At 42.1% G+C, this 22,904-nt stretch overlaps 2 protein-coding genes across 8 annotated transcripts; one reads left to right on the forward strand and one right to left on the reverse strand.

The window, feature by feature from the left end:
- Positions 1-287: 287 nt before the first annotated feature.
- Positions 288-4,655, forward strand: LOC115760719 (polypeptide N-acetylgalactosaminyltransferase 1). 4 transcript variants are annotated; one of them, XM_030702189.1, is made up of 6 exons: positions 288-472; positions 527-958; positions 1,025-1,895; positions 2,671-3,070; positions 3,137-3,258; positions 3,320-4,655. In XM_030702189.1, exons 3-6 carry the CDS (start codon positions 1,246-1,248, stop codon positions 3,942-3,944), a joined length of 1,797 nt encoding a protein of 598 aa, XP_030558049.1. In that variant the 5' UTR covers positions 288-472; positions 527-958; positions 1,025-1,245; the 3' UTR covers positions 3,945-4,655. The 4 variants fall into 4 exon arrangements, with proteins under 4 accessions (XP_030558049.1, XP_030558050.1, XP_030558047.1 ...); XM_030702190.1 differs by having other exon boundaries at positions 572-958; XM_030702187.1 differs by having other exon boundaries at positions 288-958.
- A 1,816-nt stretch (positions 4,656-6,471) lies between these two features.
- On the reverse strand, positions 6,472-22,405 carry LOC115760515 (kinesin-like protein KIF13A). 4 transcript variants are annotated; one of them, XM_030701880.1, is made up of 18 exons: positions 21,173-22,405; positions 18,127-18,214; positions 17,900-18,063; positions 17,318-17,834; positions 16,674-17,250; positions 16,040-16,615; positions 15,659-15,973; positions 15,500-15,541; positions 13,725-15,390; positions 13,511-13,656; positions 12,679-12,781; positions 12,505-12,615; positions 11,587-11,601; positions 10,701-10,763; positions 10,202-10,612; positions 8,967-9,587; positions 8,598-8,909; positions 6,472-8,527 (listed from the first exon to the last, which is right to left on the reverse strand). In XM_030701880.1, exons 1-18 carry the CDS (start codon positions 21,225-21,227, stop codon positions 8,460-8,462), a joined length of 5,850 nt encoding a protein of 1,949 aa, XP_030557740.1. In that variant the 5' UTR covers positions 21,228-22,405; the 3' UTR covers positions 6,472-8,459. The 4 variants fall into 4 exon arrangements, with proteins under 4 accessions (XP_030557740.1, XP_030557743.1, XP_030557741.1 ...); XM_030701883.1 differs by lacking the exon at positions 15,500-15,541 and having other exon boundaries at positions 6,473-8,527; XM_030701881.1 differs by lacking the exons at positions 10,701-10,763; positions 11,587-11,601 and having other exon boundaries at positions 6,473-8,527.
- Between the last annotated feature and the right edge of the window lie 499 nt (positions 22,406-22,904).

Below are 22,904 nucleotides of genomic sequence, written 5' to 3' on the forward strand. Positions count from 1 at the left end.
CACTAGCACTAGAAGCCCACTTACTTTCATTTAAAACTTTTTACATCAAATTATATTTATACGATATTATTATCAAAAGTCTATTTAGCTTCGTTTAATATAATGTATGCATTTTCAACATTTAAATCTTGGCGCTCTTTCTACATTTACCAACACAGCTTTAAACGCCTAACAGCACACTTCACATACGGGCCTGCCAGACTGCTGAAAAAACTAGAGTAGGCGCGTTCTCAGCACACTGTCACAGTTAAAAAAATTGCCGTCTGGCCAAACAATATTAAATGGAACATTCTGTGATAAATGTTTATAATTATAAAATTCGATAATGTAAATACATTGTGGCCTTTAATTTTGTGTGCGCCTCTACAGACAGCAGCATTTAGTTAACACCAAATGATTGTTTATGCTGAACGCATCCACTGCCCATACACTTGCTAACAGGTGGCAACGCCGCATCACCTGCAAGTCGCTCGTAAGTGTTTTTATACGTTCGCAACACAATATTTCGTAAAATAATAAGTGCCAGACGCGTTAAACAAACATAAAACGTCAATTAAAACGCGAGCAACAGTTGACATGCTGTAAATATGCGTAGCTGCGTTGCAGCCCAGAAGTGTGCACCGAGCAACAGAAGAAGAAGCAACAGTTAAGCCATATACACATACATACATGTATGCCAGTGCAAACATACCAGTACATACATACATAGCTAGGTGCGAGCAGAGCAATGGGCGGCGCGGCGCGGACGGACAGCGACAGCGACAGCGACCGCAACGACTAGAATTAACGTTTAGTCTAGTTTAAGCCACAGGCGCCACATCACAAAGCGCTTGCTTGAGCTGCTTGCAAAACGAAATATATTTATCAATAAATATATGTATATAAATAAAAATAATAATAACTGAATATACACGAAAGCTGCGGGCGCAGACACAGCAACATATGCGCATGCATGTATGTATGTAAATTTTACAAAAAATATTTGCCCGTCTATTTATGTATGTATGTACGTGTTTATTGGCAGCGGGCAGTGTGACAAATGAATCAACAATCCAGCAGTAACAGCAGCAGCAGTCTAAGGGCCACGTCCACGCTGCAACGTTGTAATTGAAAGCCAACAGCGAGCGGAGGCAGGAGGCAGTCCGTGCTACCTCAACAACAACCTAGACAGCAGCAACAGGAACAAGCCACATACACACACACACACACACACACAGTCATACACGCACACAGATAACCACCAAAATGCTGCCTCGGTTTCGTTCCTTCTATGGCAAAGTTATAATATTTGTGCTCGTCGCGCTATGCTTCATACTCTATCTGAAAGTGCAGCCGGCCAGCGATGAGTTCCCGCTGCCCGTCCGGGTCAGGCCGGCAGCGCTGCGGCATCGGTCGCAGGAGCGGTACCTGGATGAGGGCGAGAACGAGATACGACCCGTTACAGTGTCGCCGTACGAGCAGATCATCCAGCTGGATCTGAAGAAACAGGATCCGAGTCTGGGCAACAAAGGTGCCGCAGTGCATCTGCATGGCGCTGCCAAGGCGCGCGGCGATAAGATCTACAAGAAGATCGCGCTGAATGAGGAGCTGAGCGAACAGCTGTCCTACAATCGCACCGTGGGCGATCATCGCAATCCGCTGTGCCTGGCCCAGAAGTACGATGATCCGGGCACGCTGCCCACGGCCAGTGTCATCATTATATTCTACAATGAACCCTATTCCGTGCTGGTGCGCACGGTGCACAGCACGCTAAACACTTGCAATCAGAAGGCGCTGAAAGAGGTCATCCTCGTGGACGATGGCAGCGACAATGCGGAGCTGGGCGGCAAGCTGGATCATTATACGAGAACTCGCTTTCCCAGCGGCAAGGTGACAATTCTGCGGCTCAAGAATCGGTGAGTGAGCGGCGCGGGAAGGGGGAGCGGACAGGTAGTGTGCTGGGGGAAAGAGCACAGCAATTTGGCACACTCTACTTGGCCTCTGGCTGGGCTAGGAAAAGTATTATACAGCTAATCGAATGCACATTCAACTTGTGCGCTGTGAAATTGACACAAACACACGTTCGAGTGGATATCGTTTGGTTTGCCTTCAATTTGAATAACCCGTTTTGCGGCACAGACTCACAATTGGACAGGCGGACGGACGGACGGATGGTCGGACGGACAGAATGACTTGGAGCGTCTTCTTCACAGCTTTAAAAGTTGAAGAACTGAAAAACGTTCAAAAATTTCAAAAGTCAAACAAAACAATTAGCTATCACGACTAGCAAATACCCCTTAAGCCAAAAAGTCGGGCAGAGATCAAATGCTTTTCCGAGCTATAACCCACAAAAGGAGCTGGAGTTCAAGATGAGTTTGCACTTCGAATCCTCTCGAGCCATATATTCAAGATTTATCTGTCTAGCCTAGTGTAGGACCCGTTGCATACCCTGCTTTCTGCACGGCATACCCCACATGCCGTGTCGTTTGTCGAATGGAACCGTAAAACCTGTTCGTCAACTCATGATTATGTTTTTTGAGTTTTATTTTGTATATCTTTCGTATCTCGCTTAGTACGCGCGCCTCTGTTCGCTGACCCAATAATTTCATTCTCTCAAAAAAAGAAAGAAAAAACAAAAAAAAAAAATACCATTTTGCTAAAGGAAAGTTTGGACTTGTTTTTCGCCTACAGCTTGGGTCTGATACGCGCCCGCTTGGCCGGCGCTCGGATTGCCAGCGGCGATGTGCTCATCTTTCTGGACGCCCATTGCGAGGCGAATGTCGGCTGGTGTGAGCCGCTGCTGCAGCGCATCAAGGACTCGCGCACCAGCGTCCTGGTGCCCATCATTGATGTGATCGATGCCAATGATTTTCAATATAGCACCAATGGCTATAAGTCCTTCCAGGTGGGTGGCTTCCAGTGGAACGGCCACTTCGATTGGGTGAATCTGTCCGAGCGCGAGAAGCTACGCCAGAGCCGGGAGTGCAGTCAGCCACGTGAGATTTGCCCCGCCTACAGTCCCACCATGGCGGGCGGTCTGTTTGCCATGGACAGACGCTATTTCTGGGAGGTGGGCAGCTACGATGAGCAGGTGAGCCGCAGGCACAAGACATCATCAGACATGCATCAATTGCTCATGTCTTTTTTTACTTTCCAGATGGACGGTTGGGGTGGTGAGAATCTGGAGATGTCCTTCAGAATCTGGCAGTGTGGCGGCACCATCGAGACAATACCCTGCTCCCGAGTGGGCCACATCTTCCGCGACTTCCATCCCTACAAGTTAGTTTATATTTCAAGTCCTGTTCAATCTTTTTGCTAACTGAAATCTTCTTGCTCGCAGATTCCCCAATGATCGTGACACGCACGGCATCAACACGGCTCGCATGGCGCTGGTCTGGATGGATGAGTACATAAATGTATTCTTTCTGAATCGACCCGATCTGAAGTTCCATGCGGACATTGGCGATGTCACGCATCGCGTAATGCTGCGCAAGAAGCTGCGCTGCAAGAGCTTTGACTGGTACCTGAAGAACGTGTATCCCGAGAAGTTTGTGCCCAACAAGAATGTCAAGGCCTGGGGCCGAATTAAGGCCGTGCACGCCAATCTGTGCGCTGACGATCTGCTGAGCAACAACGAGAAGCCCTACAACTTGGGTCTATATCCCTGTGGCAAGGAGCTGCAAAAGTCGCAACTCTTCTCCTACACCAAGAGCCAAGTGCTGCGCAACGAGATTAGCTGCGCCACAGTCCAGCACAGCAGCTCGCCACCGTATCGCATTGTGATGGTGCCCTGCCTGGAGAACGATGACTACAACGAACAGTGGAAGTACGAGAACCAGCAGCTGGTGCACAGCAACACGGGCATGTGCCTGGATCACGAGGGACTCAAGAGCATGGACGATGCACAGGTGGCGCCATGCGATCTGACCAGTGAGACGCAGCGTTGGATCATTGGACACGAATAACTTAAGACACACACACACACGCCTGTGGCCAGGCCCAGCGAGCGGACCAAGCCAATTGCAACTGAGAGAAACTGACTAAGCGAAGCGAAGCGCTTTTAACTACAGACTCAAATAAACGCAACAACATGTGTAAATAACAATTTAGAAAAAAACAAAAACAATGCTAGAAATACATATATATATATGTATATTTTCTATATAAAATATACACCATATACTATATAGATTGTGTAAGTTGTAGTTAGAGAATATCAAACAAAATCAACACAAATCAAAAACAAGTCAAAAAATATTATACCATAAAAGAAAACAAAACACAAGATACATTATGTGTTGTGCATTTGTTGTGTAAAGAAAAAAATAGAAGAAAAATAATTGGAAACTAGAACAAGTTGTATAGATATACATGATATATTATATCGGTTTATGTGCATAATATTCCTATGTAAATGCTTGATTAATAATAATTATAATTGCTATGTGATCATCAAATGATAAATTCATCATAACACTCGCATTCCAAAATGCAGTTCAACTAATTGCAGAGTCTCGAATAATCAAACTATGTCTTAAATGCAATGCATGAGAACCACATCAAAAGCGTTGTAAGCATTTATTAACTAACGACAACTTTTTTTGCCATCTGTTTTATTATTTTTTTTTTTGAAATTCAAATATAAAACAACTTCCAAACGGAAGATTAAAACAACACATGACATATATATTCTTTGATGGCTGGGTCAAGTCTTTGCCCAAAGACATAAAAAGAGGTCTAGTTCAGGGCCAACACGTATGTAAGTCGCTTAAGTCAAGGTAAGTATGTGTGTGTCTGCGTGTGTAGCTTGCAGGTATTTACACAGCTGAGCTTGTCTCTATAAGCAGAAGGTATGGTTCTTGATAATTAAACACAATGCGGCTCATTGCACGTTTTGTATATTTATAGATTTTTAAATACATAATTTCTTGTTGTTGTTTTTTAAATTTAATCGAATTTGTTGAATATTTTTGCTGACGTTCGTTAAGTTACTAAAACTCGAGTAAAATAAGTAAGTATAAATTACAGAAATTGTTCTTGTTGTTGAATGTCTGTGTTTTCTGTTTTGTTTTGTTTTGTTTTCTTTTGTTTTGTTTTAGTTGTCTTGCGATTGTTAATACAAGTACACAAATGTTACAACTACAATAGCAAAGTGAAATTTTACAATAAAAATTAACAACTGCATTTAGAGCTCGTGTTGATATTTGTGTATTTGTTGATTGCACAATAAAAGCATTTGTTTTTTTTTTTTTGACTAATTCCTATTGTTTATTCAACTTTATTTGTGTAGTTGTTCAATGGTAGATGGTTTTCTTGCGGGCATAGACTACAAATTTGTAATTGATGTATTTTGTATTTTAATAACAATTATTTCGTTGATCGTGCTAAAAGCTCTAAAGTGCTCAAATTTACGAGTATCATTTTTATCATTTTCTTTTTTTTGGTTTTCTGGGTACTATCCACATAAAATTTATATGCTGCTCTTCTATGCGAAGCCAATGCATAAAATAACATCTATTCATACCGAGCCTATATAAGTATTAAGTAGTATATATATATATATATATAATGTTTACCGGGGTGTGTGTGTGTGTGTGACTGTGTATTATATGATTTGCAAATCATATTGTATCTACATTTAACTGTGATAGGGCAATAGCTCCTAAGGTGTGCCATATAACATATGAAGGGTTTAGATGCTGCGTTCTTGCTTTAAGGTACCTTTTTAATTTGCATGCATTTTCAATCTTGATTTCTTCTACTTTGCATTCTGCTGTTCTACACTCTATAACTAATACTTGTGTGTACTATAAGTTCTAGAAGATGCGATTGGCAAGCGCTTTTTTTTTTGGTAATTTCTATTTAAACTCTTTCTCAACTATTGTACAATACATTGAAAGCGCATTATGCGTGCCTTTAATTTATTTAAATGTTTTCGTTTGATTTAAATCGGAATATCTCTCATAATTTCAAGCTCTATTTGAATGTTATTTACGCTTATTAAATGCATTAAATTTCAGTAATATTTCTTTTATTTTGGTTTTGTTTTGCAGTTAATGTTTAGTTTTATGCATTTGTATTTATGCGCCTTTATGTACACTCACATGTACATTTAATTGTTGTGCTGGGCGGGTTGCAACAATTTAATGAGTTTTTGTTTTGTTTTGCTGGAAACAAATCTTAAGAACTCAAAATGCGGCGTCTACTAATTGCACACACACCAAATGTTAAGTATTATTTTGAATGCTCTTTGAGCATTATTTTAATGAAAATTGTTGTTGTTAAACTTAAAAAAATGTTTTCGTTTTTTCAATACTTTCTCAAGGAGCATTTTAGCTTCGGCCAACCGAAGATATATTTAGTTGTTCAGTTTAAATTATGTGTATTATTGGTAAATAAATAGTTATGTCTATATATATATAATTATTATGTAATTGTATATATATATATATATATTGTAGTTTTTAGCTTGCTTTGAATTTTTCAATTTTGGACGTATTTTCAAGTATATATATTTTTTTTTCGGTTTTGGTAGTTGATGCAAGTAGAAAACACAGTTCGAAAATATACATATGTATACCTAATATATAATATATATTCATGTATGCATATATAAGTATTATACTGGTTGACTGTCTGGCTGTAGTTCCTCCAGTTGGGTTACTTTAACTTTTCAACTCATATATTTTGAATTTTTATATTATTTTTTGTTCGGTTTTGAATCTTGGTTTCCAAGTGTAAATCGCTTTTTGCCGGTTGTAGTTATTATTTTGCTTTTTATATTATAGTTTTTTTTTCTTTTTATTTTTTTTATTGTTTGTAAATTGCAATTTATCTCAGACTCAGTTTGGAGTGTCTTGGATGTCTTGGTTGTTGGATGGATGGATACGTTTACGTACAAACGTTCGTCAGCCGGTTTGCTGTTTATCTTTCCATATATATATTTCATATGTCATAGATTATCTTAAACATAAAATTGAATATTCAACACAATTATTGCTTCATTTTCATCTTCATATCTTCCTTTTCACGCAGTCCACAATCTTTGGACTAACGCAAGCCTTTCATTCTGTATCAGTGTTCGGTTAATGGTTCACAAACATAGTCGCACAACCTTCAACATTGATCGATATACGTCTATATATTATATAAATAATAATACTCATACAGACAAAAAATTGATATTGCACATCGAATAGCAAAATAATAAGACATAACCCAAAACATATATATTCATATATATGTATATTTAAAAATAGCAAAATGAAGTTTATTTAAATATACAATATAAATGGAAAAATTATAAATACATCACATCAAATAATACAATTAACATATATACCGCGCGTATGCCAAGCTTCTTGTTCTCAAAACAAGATACAAGATAATTAGTTTATATTTAATCTTGATTCGCTTTTCTTGTTTAGCACAGGCGCAGCGATATGGAATATGTTATTATATACTAATATTGGTTTCTTGTCGGTATATATATATATATGTAAATGCGCTAAACAAAATCTGAGCTCAATTATAAGGGAGATATATTGCATGTCTGGTAAAACTTACTGCATTAATATTTATATACAACTGATTTTTTATATTTTATATAGTCCATAACAATAAAAAATAAGCTCGTAGTAGTATTAACCAAGTCACATTGATATAGTTCAAGATATACAAATATAAAATAAAGTTTCGTACGTACAAAAAACAATTGAACTAAACTAGGCAATCAATTAATCAACCGGTACAAAAATATATATAAATTTATATATATATATGTTAATATAGTAAAATTCGTGCTTTATCAAAAAGCAGCAAACATTAATTAACTACAAAGAACTCAACCAATTGAATCGGAAAAAACCATTAGGAAACATACACACATACACATTTAAACGATCATAATTATAAACTACCATATAGACTAAGGGTATCAACGTGTTCGTGGTATTGCACTTGGTTAATGCAACTACGCAAACGCTTTGCTTAGTTAATCCATTGGGATCGGGTGCAGCTGGCAGAGAGAGAGGGGGGGCCCACTTGGTTAATTAATTGCTAGTTGCTAGTTCTGCTGTAGACACCGCCTTACAAATATATATCAAAGCGTTGGATTAGGTGTGTGTGGCTGTGTGTGTGTCTGTGTGTGTGTCTGTGTGTGTGTGTGTGTAATTGCGGCATGCGGTGCGATAGAGAGTAAGTTAAGCTAGCGTGTAATTGGTTAATGCTCCGCATTGTTCGTTGCTGGACGATGTGCATCGTTGACGACCTTAGAAGGCCGTCGAGCGTCGATTGGCATAACACTTCTTGCCATGACTGTTCGCATCCGCAGCGTTGCTGGTTGCACGCAATCTGTGGCAGGTTGTTGGAGTCGCAGTTGCTGCTGCTGCTGCTGCAGTTGCACCAACTCGACTGCTAACCAGCGTCGACTGCCTGCAATTAGTCCAACGCTGCAGCTGATGCGAACATTTTGGGTACAATCATTTGCGCGCCGACACGTTTAGCGATTCGCCACGGCTCTTCGAGCGCGTCATCGAGCTGCTCATCTCTGCAAGAAGTCATTTAATGTGTGAAGTGTTAAATTGTGGTCGTCATTTGATTCGTCTATGGCCGCCCACCTTTGTTGATGCTGTTGCTCTTCTCGGTCGCCTTGTAGGCGCGCATCGCCTTGCCGCGCTTGTCCAGGAGCAGTTTATCGGCGCGCACAAAGATGCCGTGCTTGGGCTTGCACTGGAAGTACTGTATGCCCTGCACGGTGCCATCGTTCTTGCCCGTGGGCGTGTCCAGCGCCACGCCAATCCAGGCGCCGGGCTGAAAATGTGTGGTGCCAACAAAGCTAATAACGCCGCTGGTGTTATACGGACGTATAAGCACCGATTCACCCACCGCAATCCACTCGGGCAGCGTCACGTCCAGGTCCTTGCCGTCATCTGTTAACATAGCGGTAATAATAGAACGATTCCCAGACTCGTTTGTGGCATACACACCTTCCACCTCTGTGCTGCTGGACATGATGCTGGCATTGACATCTAAATAGGCGCCCAGACCCTCCATTTTGGCCACCGAGGCGCGTTGGTTGTTGCGTGTCACTTGGCTCGTATTATTGCTGCCATTGTTGTTGTTGTTGTTGTTGCTGCTGTCGCCATTGTTCGTTGGCTGCGTTGCAGACTTTTTGCGTCGCATTACTTTGCCCGGAGGCAGCTGTTCTTTAACAATGCCATTGCCTTCAAGTTGCTGTTCAACCGACTCGACTGTTTCGCTAGTGTCTGCGGCATGCTCCAGCATTTTATTGCCATTCTGATTGTCTGTGGCCTGCACGAGTTCAGGTACATCCAGCTGTTGTTCCTGCTGCACCACCTCCCGCTGCTGCTGCTCCTGTGGCATTTCTGGCACTGGCAACTTGACGCTCTCATTGTTATTGCTCTGCTGCTGTTCACATTCCTCATCGCTTTGTGCGTTATCCTTGGGCTGCTCTAACGGATGTGTTAGGGTCTGTTGCAGCTTCTTTGCCTCAGCATCCTGCGTTTTGGCTTTTGGCATGTCCTTCAGGAAGGGATTGACGCGCGTCTGGCGATTTGGCGGCGAATGGGAATTTATACGATCGAAATCTACAAACACAATAGGAATATATAGTACGAATATTAACTGGCTTTGCCCGGGTCCGTCGAAACCTCACGTCCTGCATAGATTGCTATCCAATCCTTTGAATGAAAAACAAAATGTTCCAATTTCCCTCCTCCAAACTCCCTTTTTCCTTCCATTTCGGTGGCTTTCGCAAATCGATGAAACATTTTTCAGTACGCTTTTGAATTTAGCTGACCGCTTGAAGAACAAAAAAATCTTACACAACAGTTTTCCGTGCGGTTTCCATACATGTGGGTGAATTTTCCAAAATAGTTGACAAAATTGTTCGAATTGTAAAAAGACGAGGTTTGGATTCCTCAGATCCGAATTTTCCACATGGGGCGGTGGATTTTTCAAAGAGTATGGAACACGTAAAACAATTTCACAAATAACAAAATAAAAATGCTGAAGCCAGCCGAATGGTTAACAAAAAAGTTTCATACAACCGATTTCCAAGAAATTTCCCAAATGCGAATAATCCTATCTAAGACCCTAACTACAGTAAAAAATGCAGTTCTGGCTGTGCATTGATCCTCCATAAGTCAGTCAGTCAATCAGGACTAATAGTTTTATGTATATATAGAAGAATTGCACTTACCTGGCGTCTCATCAATGCTCATGGAACGCATGGAGGTAATGTCCTCATTGCTTAGGTTATTGCAGGACACGGCTTGGGAGCCGTAGCCGCTGCTGGTAGACGAGCTCATGCTGAGCGTGGCCAGTCCAGTTAGATGCTTCATGTTCGTATTGGCGCTGGATGTGTAGCTCAGATAGCTTTGATTCGAATGACTGCTGACATCCATGAACGAGTCCATGGTCTTGGAGGCGGTCAGACGGGAGCGTGTTGCGAGGCTTTTGTTTTGCTGCCGCTCCTGCTCATACTCGGCGGCATACTCCGAATCGCTGTAGCTATCCTCGGGCTCCTCGTCCAGCGAACGATGCCCGCCCAAAGGCTCCTCGTGCAGCGTGGTCATGCGCATGCCCAGCAGCTTGCTCGTTGCCGGCGAGGCTGTATAAATAGATTAAGCATAGGTTAGTTAGAGATACGTTGGTATACTAGAGCTTAGCTAGGGCTTAGAGCTAGACAAACCACATACGTTTTGTTGGCGCAATTCTCAATGTGTTCAAGTTCAAATTGAGATTCAAAAATGTTGGACGCGCTGCATTCCACGGGTATTCAAGGAAGACAATGATTATGTTTGAAATGTTTAGTTACAATGATTAAATAAGATCTGATGAGCGATACAATAAAAAAAAAGTAACTCACTAGCTGCATGGGCGACTACTTCGCCACACTTAAAAAAAAACAAACACAACAAACATGAATAAGAGAACAAGAACTAGGAATTAGGAACTAGGTCGTCAATTGATTAACTAAATGCGCTCGATCTCGTGCTCGGAACGCGTGCTCTGCGTGCCTGCTGTGAATGGTGCGCCAGATTGGGAAATTGGAAAACACAGTATGTATGTGTGGAGTGTACAATGAATGAAGACAAATGTAAATACAATGAAACATATGAACATATGTAAATGGACTCTAATTGAAACATATGCACAATTAATGCCGAATCTTATCAACTGTTTTGTTCAGTGTACACGAAATTTGGTGGCATATGATGAAAGAGTTATTGATATTGATGATGGGGTATGTTTATGGGAATGATAGCTAACGTTTTACCAGCAAACAGAACTAACACAAAACTACAAAATTACTAACTAAATTGTAGTACTAGTAATACAGCCCGCCCACCTAAAATGATAAGGTTACATTGGGTAAGACATGGTATGGTACACAGATGAGTTCAACATTTATGTTTAGTTTTGGACAAGTTGTCTTCGTCCATGGGCATGACTGAGTGTGCTAGCATGTGTGAATGTGTGTGTGTGTTTGTGTGAACAACAGACATACTGAAACGCCAACTAACAATTAATGAATTTGCAATCAATCTTATACTATGCACTTTACATGGGGCCAGCCTTTACCTGACAGTATAGAGCCTGTTTGTTTGATTTATTTTATTTATTGTTTTGGTTTTTGTTTTGGCGTTTTGAATTTCAATATTTGAAATTGTTTCAAGTTGTTTGAGAAAGCACAGAAAAAGAGTACATAATGACACGTGAAAAAAGAACCAGACATACAAAAGAGTTATACATAATAGAAAGAAATCTGAGCTTGTGTTCGAATATGATATAGTATGTGAGAGTTGTTGTAATGAGAGATGTATGTGGGTCAATGTGTCAATTTATATGATAAGCACAGGTGAAGAGTAATGTGCATTTTGGAATCGAATCCAAATATAGATCGAGTGGGTGTTCTTTTTTATTTCTTTTTCTTTTTTTTTTTTTGCAATTGTGTTGCATTGAAGCATAAGCAAAAGTTGAACTTTAGAAACAAGTTGAAGCGGCAATTGCATTAACAGTTTGTATAAATATTTGCTTGCTTTTCATTTCTTGGGCATATTAAAAGCATATTGTTAAAGGATTTATCTTTTTATAGCCGGACCGCAAGATAATGTGTCTAGGATAAACGCGTTAGCTACAAGTTAGAAATACGAATACATAATAAAGTACGCTAAATATACTTGTTAGAAAATCAGCGCTAGATATTAATTTTGTAAAAAATCTATATAAAGATATATGTTAAGTACGTAAACAAAGATAAATCCCTTGCTCTAGGGCATGGCAGCCTATTTTGGGTTGATGCGCATAAGCATAAAAATACTTCTTATATATAGTTAATATATAGTTTGTATAGTTAGAGAATATATATATGTATGTTGTGATAGAAAAAAACTTTGGTTATATGTTCGTAAACGTTTGGAAAGAGTTGCTCAAAATTAAAGGTGAGTTTGAAATAAAATTGTTGATAGCTCGCTGTTAATTCCCTGGGGGTATACATACCAATGCCAAAGGCTTTCCCTGGGGAGTCATCGCTGCTGCCCTTGCCGCCAAAGCTGTGTCGATTGCGTATAATGCCACCATTGCCACCGCCTCCTCCGGCGCCGCTGTGTGCTGCAAGCAAAGGTGCGGTCCATTAGTTGAGTAAACATCATAAAAACATATTAAATAACGTACCTGGCGTAAATTTATTGCCCAGCGCCGTGTTGTTGAGATCCGCAAAGGACTCGGACCGACCCACATTGAGCAGCGACTCCATGGAGGCATCGAAGCGCATGATCTGCATAAGTTTAGTCATGAGTTTCTTGGCGTCATAAATTGCATTTTGATTTTTAGCATATTTACAACAACAAATGTTATTTTATATCGTGAATGAAAAGAATGTTGAAAATAAAAAAAATTAAAACATAATGAAAATCAAAAACCAAACAAAACTGGCAGACGCGCACAAATCAACTCGGGGTATCAGGAAAATAGACAAAAGAAAAACAAAACATAGATTTTACAAAAAAGAGTAGACAACTATTGCACGTATCTACAGAAAGCATAGTTTACATTGTGTTTCGAGTACATTGCACACAGATTACTTACACTCCCGGTGTTGGTGGTTTCTTTGACCGTCTGTGTGCGCAGTGAAAAGCGTTTTGTACACAGCACAGGGCAGTTAAATATATACACCCACACACGACACAAAGATTTAGATAATACCAATATACAATTGCAGTTTGTTAGGCGCGCCAAATTTAGTTTAAAATATTTTTAAATTAGTTTTTTTAATTTTTTGTGTGCGGTGTGAACAACATAATTATTGTTGGGTTAGATTTTTTAGTTATTTTATTGTTTGGTGAAAGCGCATAGAAATTGTGAAAAGAGAAAGAATTGCGTTTTTAGTCAAATATTTGAGTTGTACAAATATAATTTTGCTAGCGGTTGTGGGGTGGCGAGGTGTAAGCACAAAAGGCACTAGAAAGCATAGCTTTTGAAGCAGCCGTTGAGCGGCATCACATACCTGTGAGAAGTTCGGCACACTGACGGTCTTGCGCATGGAGAGCGGCTGTCCGTGCGCCGTCTCCAGCTCCTTAACGGCCACATTCTGACGCAGACGATCCAGTATTAATATGCTCTCCACAGCTGAGACACCACGTGTGTATTTCTCTGAGGGAATAAAAACATTTTATTATATATACTTTCTAGAATGGATAGATAATACGCCAGCATTTCACCTATGTAGGTTTCGCCATCGCAGGCCGAGCAGTCATCACCACTGGCTGCCAGCTGTGCCAGCGATTCGCGATCTTCCAGCTCCTCCGAGGCCTTGGGTATGTTGGAGACCACCTCGTAGGTAACGCCGCTCTGCCAAATGGCATTTTCGCCGCGCACCAAACGAAACTTCTTCAGTCGATCGGTTAGTGTTTGACCCTTTTTGATATTGATGCTTAGACGCTTACGCAGCACCAGATCCATGGGTGCCGGATGCGATAGGCGCACTGTGGTGCGCAGTATAAGATAGATGCGTTCATTCGCTTCGGTTACGCGATTGAGCGCCTGGCTGTCATGCATGGACGAGTCCCAGCTGGCCACGCAGCACACATCCTTGTCAAGATGCTGCAAGATTTGCAACGTGTAAAATCTGTGGCCATGCTCCTTGGAGAGAATGGAGTTGATGCCCGATATGGACAGCTCATCGTTAGTATTTTGCGCGGAGAGATCATCCCCGTTAAGATTGAGAAACAGCACCGGTACATGCGGCTCCATGCCTGCGGGCGGGTCCCAGGAGGCGGGTGCGCCCGGTATGCCCGAGCCCGGTGCCGGCACCAGCACCGCATTGCGCTCCTCGGTCAGCGAGACCCACTGATGCACCAGACTGAGCTCACGTTCGCGTTCCTGTTCGTTCTTCTCCTCCTTTTTGATAAGCATCTGTATCTGCTGGTCCAAGTATTGCCGCCGGCGACCCAGCGCCTCGCTCCACTTTTCGCGCAGCACAGTGAGATCCTCCTCCTGATAGGAGTCAAGCGGTCGCTGCAATCGTGAGCGCACCGTCACGCTGCCAATGGCCACATTGACTATCGACTGGCAGATGATGGGCAAGGTTCCAGAGTTCTGTACCGGTTTGACGCGCACATTGACGCGACGCTGTTGACCTTGGCGCAGCTGGTAGATGCCGCCAGTGAGCACCTCATTGCGGTTGGTTACCTCGACGGGCGAGTACTCGCCATTGTCGTTGAGCTCGTGTATCTCCACCCACAGTTCGATTTTGCGCGACAGCTCCGCCCAGCGATCGACTAGGGAGCGCGCCTTGGCCTGCTGCTGCTCCACCTCCCAGCCCTTGGACTTGGAGAAGCCAGCGCTGCGATGACCCCACACCTCAATGGAAAGCGCGCCCTCGATGCAATGCTCCAGGAACTCCTCGTTAATGGTAACCGTAAAATCTTGAGTGTGCTCAAATTTGAATACCATATTCTGATCAAGGGCCGTAGATTCGGCATTGATGACCGGCACCACCATCTCCTGGTGGCCCCAGAATGTGTATTGGCAAAAGACGAAATTGGACAGCGACAGTGGCAGTCCCGAGGCGCATTTGATGGTGACGCGGCAAGTGATCTGATTGGCCATGGGATCCACAGGGTCATCATACTCATCGCGCGAATCCGCCGACGAGGTCTCAGACACCGATTCGCACATGCGATCTTGCGGCATTTGGCCAGCCACGCGTTGAATCTCCACCTGCAAGCGACCGGCTACTTCGCCTTGCTGACTTATGATGGGCGTATGATAGTCCAGTTTGACATCGTGGAACAGCACCTCGAGAAATACATTCGCAACGCCAATGAGATTGTGATTCTCCTGTGACTCATAAAACGGATCCTGTGGCTTGCCGTTGTCCTCGTCCTGCAAAGGCACAGCACAGCATTAGTTTAAAGGGAAATTCAATATGCATATAGAGGTTATGCTATAGCTAAGTTGTGTGTGTTCATGGATTCGGGGACTTATTAATTACCTTGTCGTCAAATTCATCATCTGAGAATGTCTCAATAAGAGGCTGTATCAAGGGTTAATTGAATGCGTGTGCGAATTATACGAGTACACATAAAGTTTTATGGTTAGTACAAAAGACAAAAAATGGAAAGTGTGATGCTGTAAATGAATTGCCACGCACCAGTCCGTTGAGTATGCGCTCCTTGTGCTCCTGGTACATCTCACGCATGTCAATCAGTTTGTTCTCCAGCTTCTCCATGCTCCAGATTTGGCTGCCGGAATTTGTGCGCTTTACCAGAATTGCGGGCTCGCTAACAAAGGCCCCACGCCGTCGATTTGGACTCAAATTAGCTGGCGGTATTTGTAGTGTTACCGAGAATTTAGTCTTCTTCTCCATTTCCTCGGCAAGAAAGTTGGCCTCCTGCACCAAGGAATTGGCACGCATAATGTCTGTCTTAAGCTGACCCAGCGAACGCCTGAACATTTCATCGCGTTCCTAGAAGCAAAGGCAAAAAGTTATAGACATCAGGTCTCAATATCTAAAAGATGTTTATTTCCTTACCTGTGCCCACTTCTCTACGCGCATCTGCGAGGTGGGCGTATTGGGCGTTACTTTGCCCATGCGCAGCGGGTCGTAGGGCGCATATGGGGCATAGGGTGTACTGGGCGAGAGTATATTACGTAACTGCTGGAACTGACGCTCGTATTCTTGTCGCTGCTTCTCGAGCGCCACCTGCTTGTCTTCTTCATGCTGACGCTCCAGGCGTGCAATTGCCGTCTGTATGGGATCATTGCTTAGCTCATTCTGCATAATTTCATCGCGCGCAAAATTGTAATCGATGAGCTGTGCAGGTGTTTGAGGCTCCGATGCGCACAAGGTGGCATTATTTCCTATCCTTGGCGAGTTGACGCGGAAAAAGTGATGGTTGCCCCAGAGAATACGATCGCCGTTCTGCAGCGGAGTTTTCTCCAACGCAGCGGAGCCATTGACAAAGCAGCGAGCGCCCTGCACTGGCTCCATAAACAGTCCGGTATCCTCGATAGTGATCACACAATGCTCCGGCTGTATGCCCAAGCCAGATAGTTGAATATCCGGCTGCTGACCACTTATGCTGCGGCCGCCAATCAGCGTGCGTTCCTGGAATAGATTAAAGGCTTAACTAATGTTTAGGTTTTCAAAATTAAATAGAGCTTACCTTCAGGTAATAAACTAATAGCTCATTGAGGGACGGATCTGCGTTTAAATTGACCAGGTAGTACTTGTTCTTCTCGACCTTAATGCCACTGGCCTGGACACTGATGCCCATTTGCTCCAGAGCCTGCTGTCGCTCGTTTTGTATGCGCTCTGTTTTGACCAGTTTCTCCTCCCAGGTTTGCGAGATTTGCTTCATTAGATTCTCGCTCTCGGCCAGCTTGTCTTGTACATCACCCACTGGCGAGCCTGTGGCATGCTTTAGCATGCTACGCAATGTCTCCACCTCATGACGCAGTTCGCGTATAATGCGCGCATTGGGATCTTCATTGACCACGGCATGATTGACGATGCGCTTGGCACGATCTGCATAGCGTAGCGTAGAGAGCGTCTCCTCGTAGTTGTCCGCCGAGGGTGATATAGTGGCCACCATTACAGTTCTTGAATTGCCACCTAGGTTGTCTTTTAGCAGCCAGGTCAGCACGGAATCTCGATAGGGCACAAACTTTTCATTGCCCCCTTTTTTGCCATTCGATTGATCGGCCAGCTTGGATATGACCAGGCCCAGTGTAGTTAAGGATCTGTAAGCGCATATTCAAATCGTGAATAAGTGAATATATAAATATTATTCATATAGAAAAAACTTACTTGTTAATATTGGAACCCTCCTTGAGACGATCACCAACGGCGCCCGTTTTGACCGCACGCTCGGAACCAGCCAAATCGACCAGGGACATGCGTGAGACTTTCTCTCCACTGACGCCAGTTGCTTGATCTGTGAGTATCTGTGTTAGCACGACCGAGAAGACGGCATGGGAACGCGACGATTCCGCATTCATATTGGTTGCAGCGACAGTGCGCGATTTGTTGCCCTCGGTCATGAGGTTGTCTATATCCTGATACGATGCGACTGCGAGCTGCGACAGCCCATCGACGTAGGGGCCCAGTACATTATGTTCGCGCACCTTAAGCGAATGCTTATTTGGTTTCGGATCGAGCAGATCGTGCACTTTCTCATTGTAGATCTCCATGTACGATACCTCCACTTTGTACATGAGCTCCGGTGTCGATTTGTTCGCTATTGCCAAGAAGAGCTTGTCACAGAGACGCGGTATTATGCCCTTATTTTCCTGTGAGCCCATCATTGTGTACGACTTGCCAGAGCCTGTGAAGAGAATGAGTCACGATCGTGTCTGTGGTTTATATTGTAAGTCGGTATGGCACACTTACCCGTCTGGCCGTAGGCGAATATGCATGCATTATAGCCCTGAAATGCATTATCCAGTATATCACGTCCCACGCAATCGAAGACCGTCTCCTGTGACGCAAAGCTGTCATCTTCGGGGTTCAGCGAGTAAAAGCAATGATCGAATGCAAATGTCTTTGGTTGTTTTCTGCATGAATCAGAGGATTAGTGGGTGTTGGTGAGCATGAAAGTCAAGACTAGGCCTGCTTACCTTTCCATTTTTTCCAATGTTGGGGGATTTTGCAATATCGTTTGCTGTTTTTCCATTTCGACGATGCATTTTGTACCCAATTCAATTTCTGTGGCAAGCGATGGTTATATGTAAATAAATATATATATATATATATATATATATATATTATTGTAATGCACATATGATAAGTATAATTTGAGTTATTTTCAGTACAAGGTTGATAACAAGTTCAGAATAGCAGAGGCAAAATATAATTATAATATATATATTTATATACGATAGATATATGTATGTGCATACGCTTGTCAGCTGATTTCGTACATATGTGCGAAAAAAAAGCGCAAAACTCATACAATTACTTAAACACATGTATATATTATGTCCGTACATTGTATAATCAAGCGATAAATGGCTATATGTGTTAATGTGTACTTGTATGTAATGGCAAGTCCAATGCTATAGCGCACTCTTTATGCACATAAATAAAAACGCGAACCTTTCAAATAATTGTAATTTCAGAAAAAAAAACTGTTGTCCAAAACGTGCAGCGCCATAAATATTCTGGCCTGAAATATTTACAACTTACAGCTAAACACGGACATTGCACGGCAATAAAAAGAGAAGTCGAATTGTTGTATTTGCTAGCTGGAAAAATTGTTGAAATATTTGAAGCCTTACGGCCATTGTCCTTCGCACGTAAAAAAGGCAAAGAACAAACAAAGGACAGGCTAACAGGATGGCAGGCAGCCTGCCTGGTCAGAGAGGCCAGCCAGTGCAGACTTAAAGTCAAAGTCAAAGTACAGTGAAGCCCTAAGAGCTAACAAATTCAATTCGGAGTACAGACCAAATCTTCTGGGCGACTTTGAGACTTGACTTGGCGTGTTATTATAGACAATTTTTGACCCTTACTATGTCTCGTTTTCAAGATCTGTGAATGAGAAATTCGACAAATGCTCGAAACTAAATGAAGCAGAAAGAGGCTCAACTTTGGCAGGCTTCACTGTATTTGCAGGCACACATGCATATGCATCACATATGTGTGCGTGTGTGACCTGCTCCTGGCGCTGTACACTCACTTCCGTTGCAAAAATAAAGCCGACCTGACATGGACATTGGCAAAAAGGGCAGAGCAAAGGCGAGAAATCGAGAATGTTGAGAAACCACAAAGGACACACATCAACACGGGCCATCAACGAGTTGTTGTTGTCGTGTGTGTTGTGTGAGTGTGTGTGTATTGCCTATAACAAAGGCGTGCCATAAATTATTTGATAGGCTGGCCCCAATTGTGAATGAGTTCTGGTCAGTTGGTCAGCTCCAGCTGAAGCTTGAGCTGTTCAGTTCAGTTGATTTGGACATTTCTTCGCCATAACCTTAAAATGTGCATACGCTTTTGCCATTGTACAATGTTGAAATTAACATACACACACACACACACACACACACACATACACACACACTAAGCCACACTCATACAGAGATTTAGATAGACATTTGGTCAGCAGGCAGGGAAAAACAGGTTAAGCTTTTTGGTTGCTTTCGCGCTGTGACTTCATTTCGAGCGCAACTGTTTGCCTGTGTTTGTTGTGTGTGTGTTGATTGAGTGTGTGTTGAGTGTGTGTGTTGTGTGTTGAGTGTGTGTGTGTGCTTTGTTTTGCTGTTTCTATATAGTTTCCATTTTACGCTTTGTGACTTGAAGAGGTCGTCAGCTAAATGTGGCCCAAATGCGGAGCGATGCGTAAGATGTCGCACAAATATTGATGAGGAAATCGACTAACCTAGACGATTACATCTAATATAATATAGTATATATAGCATAATTGTAATATTAACTTCACAAATATGCGTATATCAGACCTTATCAGAGCTTTGATAACAATGACGCGTATATTATGTATGTAGCTTGTTTCGCTTATCATTCGAGCACACTCACACAGACTCAATCACACTCTGAGTTGACAGTGAATCAAGCGTATAGAGAACATGACACAAGCCAGCCCCAAATAAAGAAGTGATTTGGCAACGTGGGGAAACAGCAGCAGCAGATGGAAACAGAGCAAAAGGAATTGGCGATACAAAATACGAGAAAAACATATGCGAAAAGTAAATGGCAAATGACTTCCACTTGACGCAGCCGTGGGGCTCAAATTGACTGCTCCCCAGAGTCCCCCCACATTTCCGCTGCACTGTGCATGTATGTGTGTGAGTCATGGATAAGCCAAATGAATGATCGCCGTTGACATTGGCAAAGTGGAAACGCAGTGTTTAGCTTTTGCTATTGCCTTTGCTTTGGCTGCACTTGCAACACACGTCAATTGTTGGTTTCACCTCGTGAAAATTTAGCTGGAAATGTAAAGCGTTAGTTACGTGAGTCAGTTAGTCAGTCAATCAGTCAGTCAGTCAGTTAGAAGCTCTGCAAGGCTGTCAGCGCAAAAAGTTGCTGGCGTTGCATTGAAAAACGAGGCGACCTTTGCAAAGGAAACAGCATTTGCATGAAAAACAAGAAGGCACCATTCACTTAGAATTGCCGAAGTTTAAATACCCTTTCTATATATATTTACTTTATGATCTGTTCTTTGAGACTATACGACAGTTCCTATATACACTATGTTGTATACCCATCAGATGCGGCCGACTTTGGCATCAAGCAGAACACAATATAAATATGCAAGATAGCTGTAAAACTTGGCTCAGATACAGTTGTTCGCCAGTGTTGCCAGAGATGTCTCCTTTTATGCACACATACTATATGTATGTACACACTTTTCCGTAACAAAATAATACCCTTAGCAAGGGCAAACACAGCCAAGTGCGCGACGCTATGCAAATTTTGTTATCCCGAAAATAAAGTACAAGCACATGCACATTATATATGTATGTATGTATGTATATATGTATTCAGCTGACTTCTGCATTATTGATTGCAGCGCACACAAAAGAGACAAAGCTGAAATAAACCCCCCCCCCCCCCTCCCCTTCTACCAGAAAATGCAAGCGGGCCGCGGGGTGCCTGGCTCTAGCTATATCTTATTTACTTAACTTTAGAGCGAGTTTTTGTACTACTTACCGCGTCGATTGAAGGGTCGCACCCGCACAGCAACTTTGATCTTATCACTTGACATCGTGCAGGCCTTGGAGATACTCTCACTTTTGATTCAATTGACGCCTATGCGTGCGGTTTGAGTGGGTGTGAGAGCGTCTGAATCATGCACCCACCAAAAAGGGATATGACTGGGACGGTTGTTGTTTTGTTGTTGTTGTTCTTGTTTTTGGCTGATATTCACTTTTGTTTTTGTATTTGAGCCCGCCGAGAATTATGTGTGTGGCACGCAATCTTTATTGTTGTTGTTTTTATTGGTGGCAGGTGACTCACAATGCGAGGGGGAGGATGGACGCTAGCTCAAGCTTGAATAGTGAGCGTTTCAATTAGCGCCACGCACACGCCTAACAGTAGCTGTAGCTGGTACGTCATGTGGGGCGGAGTGCAAGCGGGGGGCTGTATTTCCATTTCATTCTTGACTTGCGCTATTTATTACGCACATATATATATGTACATGTGTACACACTGGTAATTTTTTGTTGTTGTTTGTGTTACTGTGCTGGAATTTTATATGTATTTGCACTCGTTTTTATTTGGACACACGCTTAAATATTTGCCTAAAATTACTATTGTTGTTGCCTAATTATGTTTATTAATAATGTGAAACTATCTGTTTTTTGAAAATACAAATTAAGATCGCGCACACACACAAGCAGACAGTCACAACCACAAATAATAACACACACATGTACTTTAACAAATTCTTGGCTGGACTTTTTTTGGCAAGGAAGCAGGCAAAAAAAAATCAAGCACTGGGCGCTCCACCGACGCCCGCGCGAAAAGTCTCCCTCTTGGCCTGTATGACTGTGACTTCGTTGGAGAATCGATTTTTATGGCTCTTTTCCTGAAGCTGCGATTTTATGCTGTGCAGGATATGTTCTCGTATTGCTGTTATTATTTACAAATCACACCGTTTTATATTTCCGTTTGCGCGTCGTTTGACATTAATTTAAACTATTTTTGTTGCAATTTTATTTTTCGCGTCGTTTCACTTTAATTTTTGCTATTTTATAATGGTTTCTCGACCTGCTATGACTGCCGATAGCGATTGACATTATTTGCAATTCCAAAGCAACTCTGGCCACAATGCTGCCACCTAATTGAGTGTGACCGCACAAATTTAAGGTAATTTCTTGCAGCGTTGCCACCTAGTTGCATTTGTTGCGCGCGATTCTCGTTTATTTTCAAAAGCGATATTCAGTGTTATCATTTGTATACACAGCACAAAAATTAATATAAAAACGACAAGGCCTACTTGAATGCATTAAAATCACATTATAAGACGATATTTAAGAGCTAGCAATAGGAAAAGTATGGTAAGTAGTTACATGGAAAGCTGAGAGTCGGGATAGAGATTGAGAAGTTAAAAAATAAAAGATAAACTCATCTATGTCCGCTTGTTTAAATTGATAAGAATCTCTCTTCGTTCTCACACTCTTACTTTCACTTTTTTCCGGCTCCCTCTCACTCTCCCCTTTCGGAGATTTTCGTATGCTTAAATAATCCTAATAGATTTTTTCTGTTACTTAAAGGCAGTTAAAATTTAAATGAATGAAGTAAATGCGAGAAACAACGTAATAGAGTATTCCAAAAAGATACTTAGTGAAGGTAATAAAATAATTAAAAAATAATATATAGTATAGTAAGTGCGTTCCATTACGACATGTCGCTCGTTCTTTAAATATTGTTATATGGTTTT

Source organism: Drosophila novamexicana, unplaced genomic scaffold (assembly GCF_003285875.2).
Source record: "Drosophila novamexicana strain 15010-1031.04,08,12 unplaced genomic scaffold, DnovRS2.1 tig00000462-arrow-pilon, whole genome shotgun sequence".
Classification (NCBI taxonomy): domain Eukaryota; kingdom Metazoa; phylum Arthropoda; class Insecta; order Diptera; family Drosophilidae; genus Drosophila; species Drosophila novamexicana.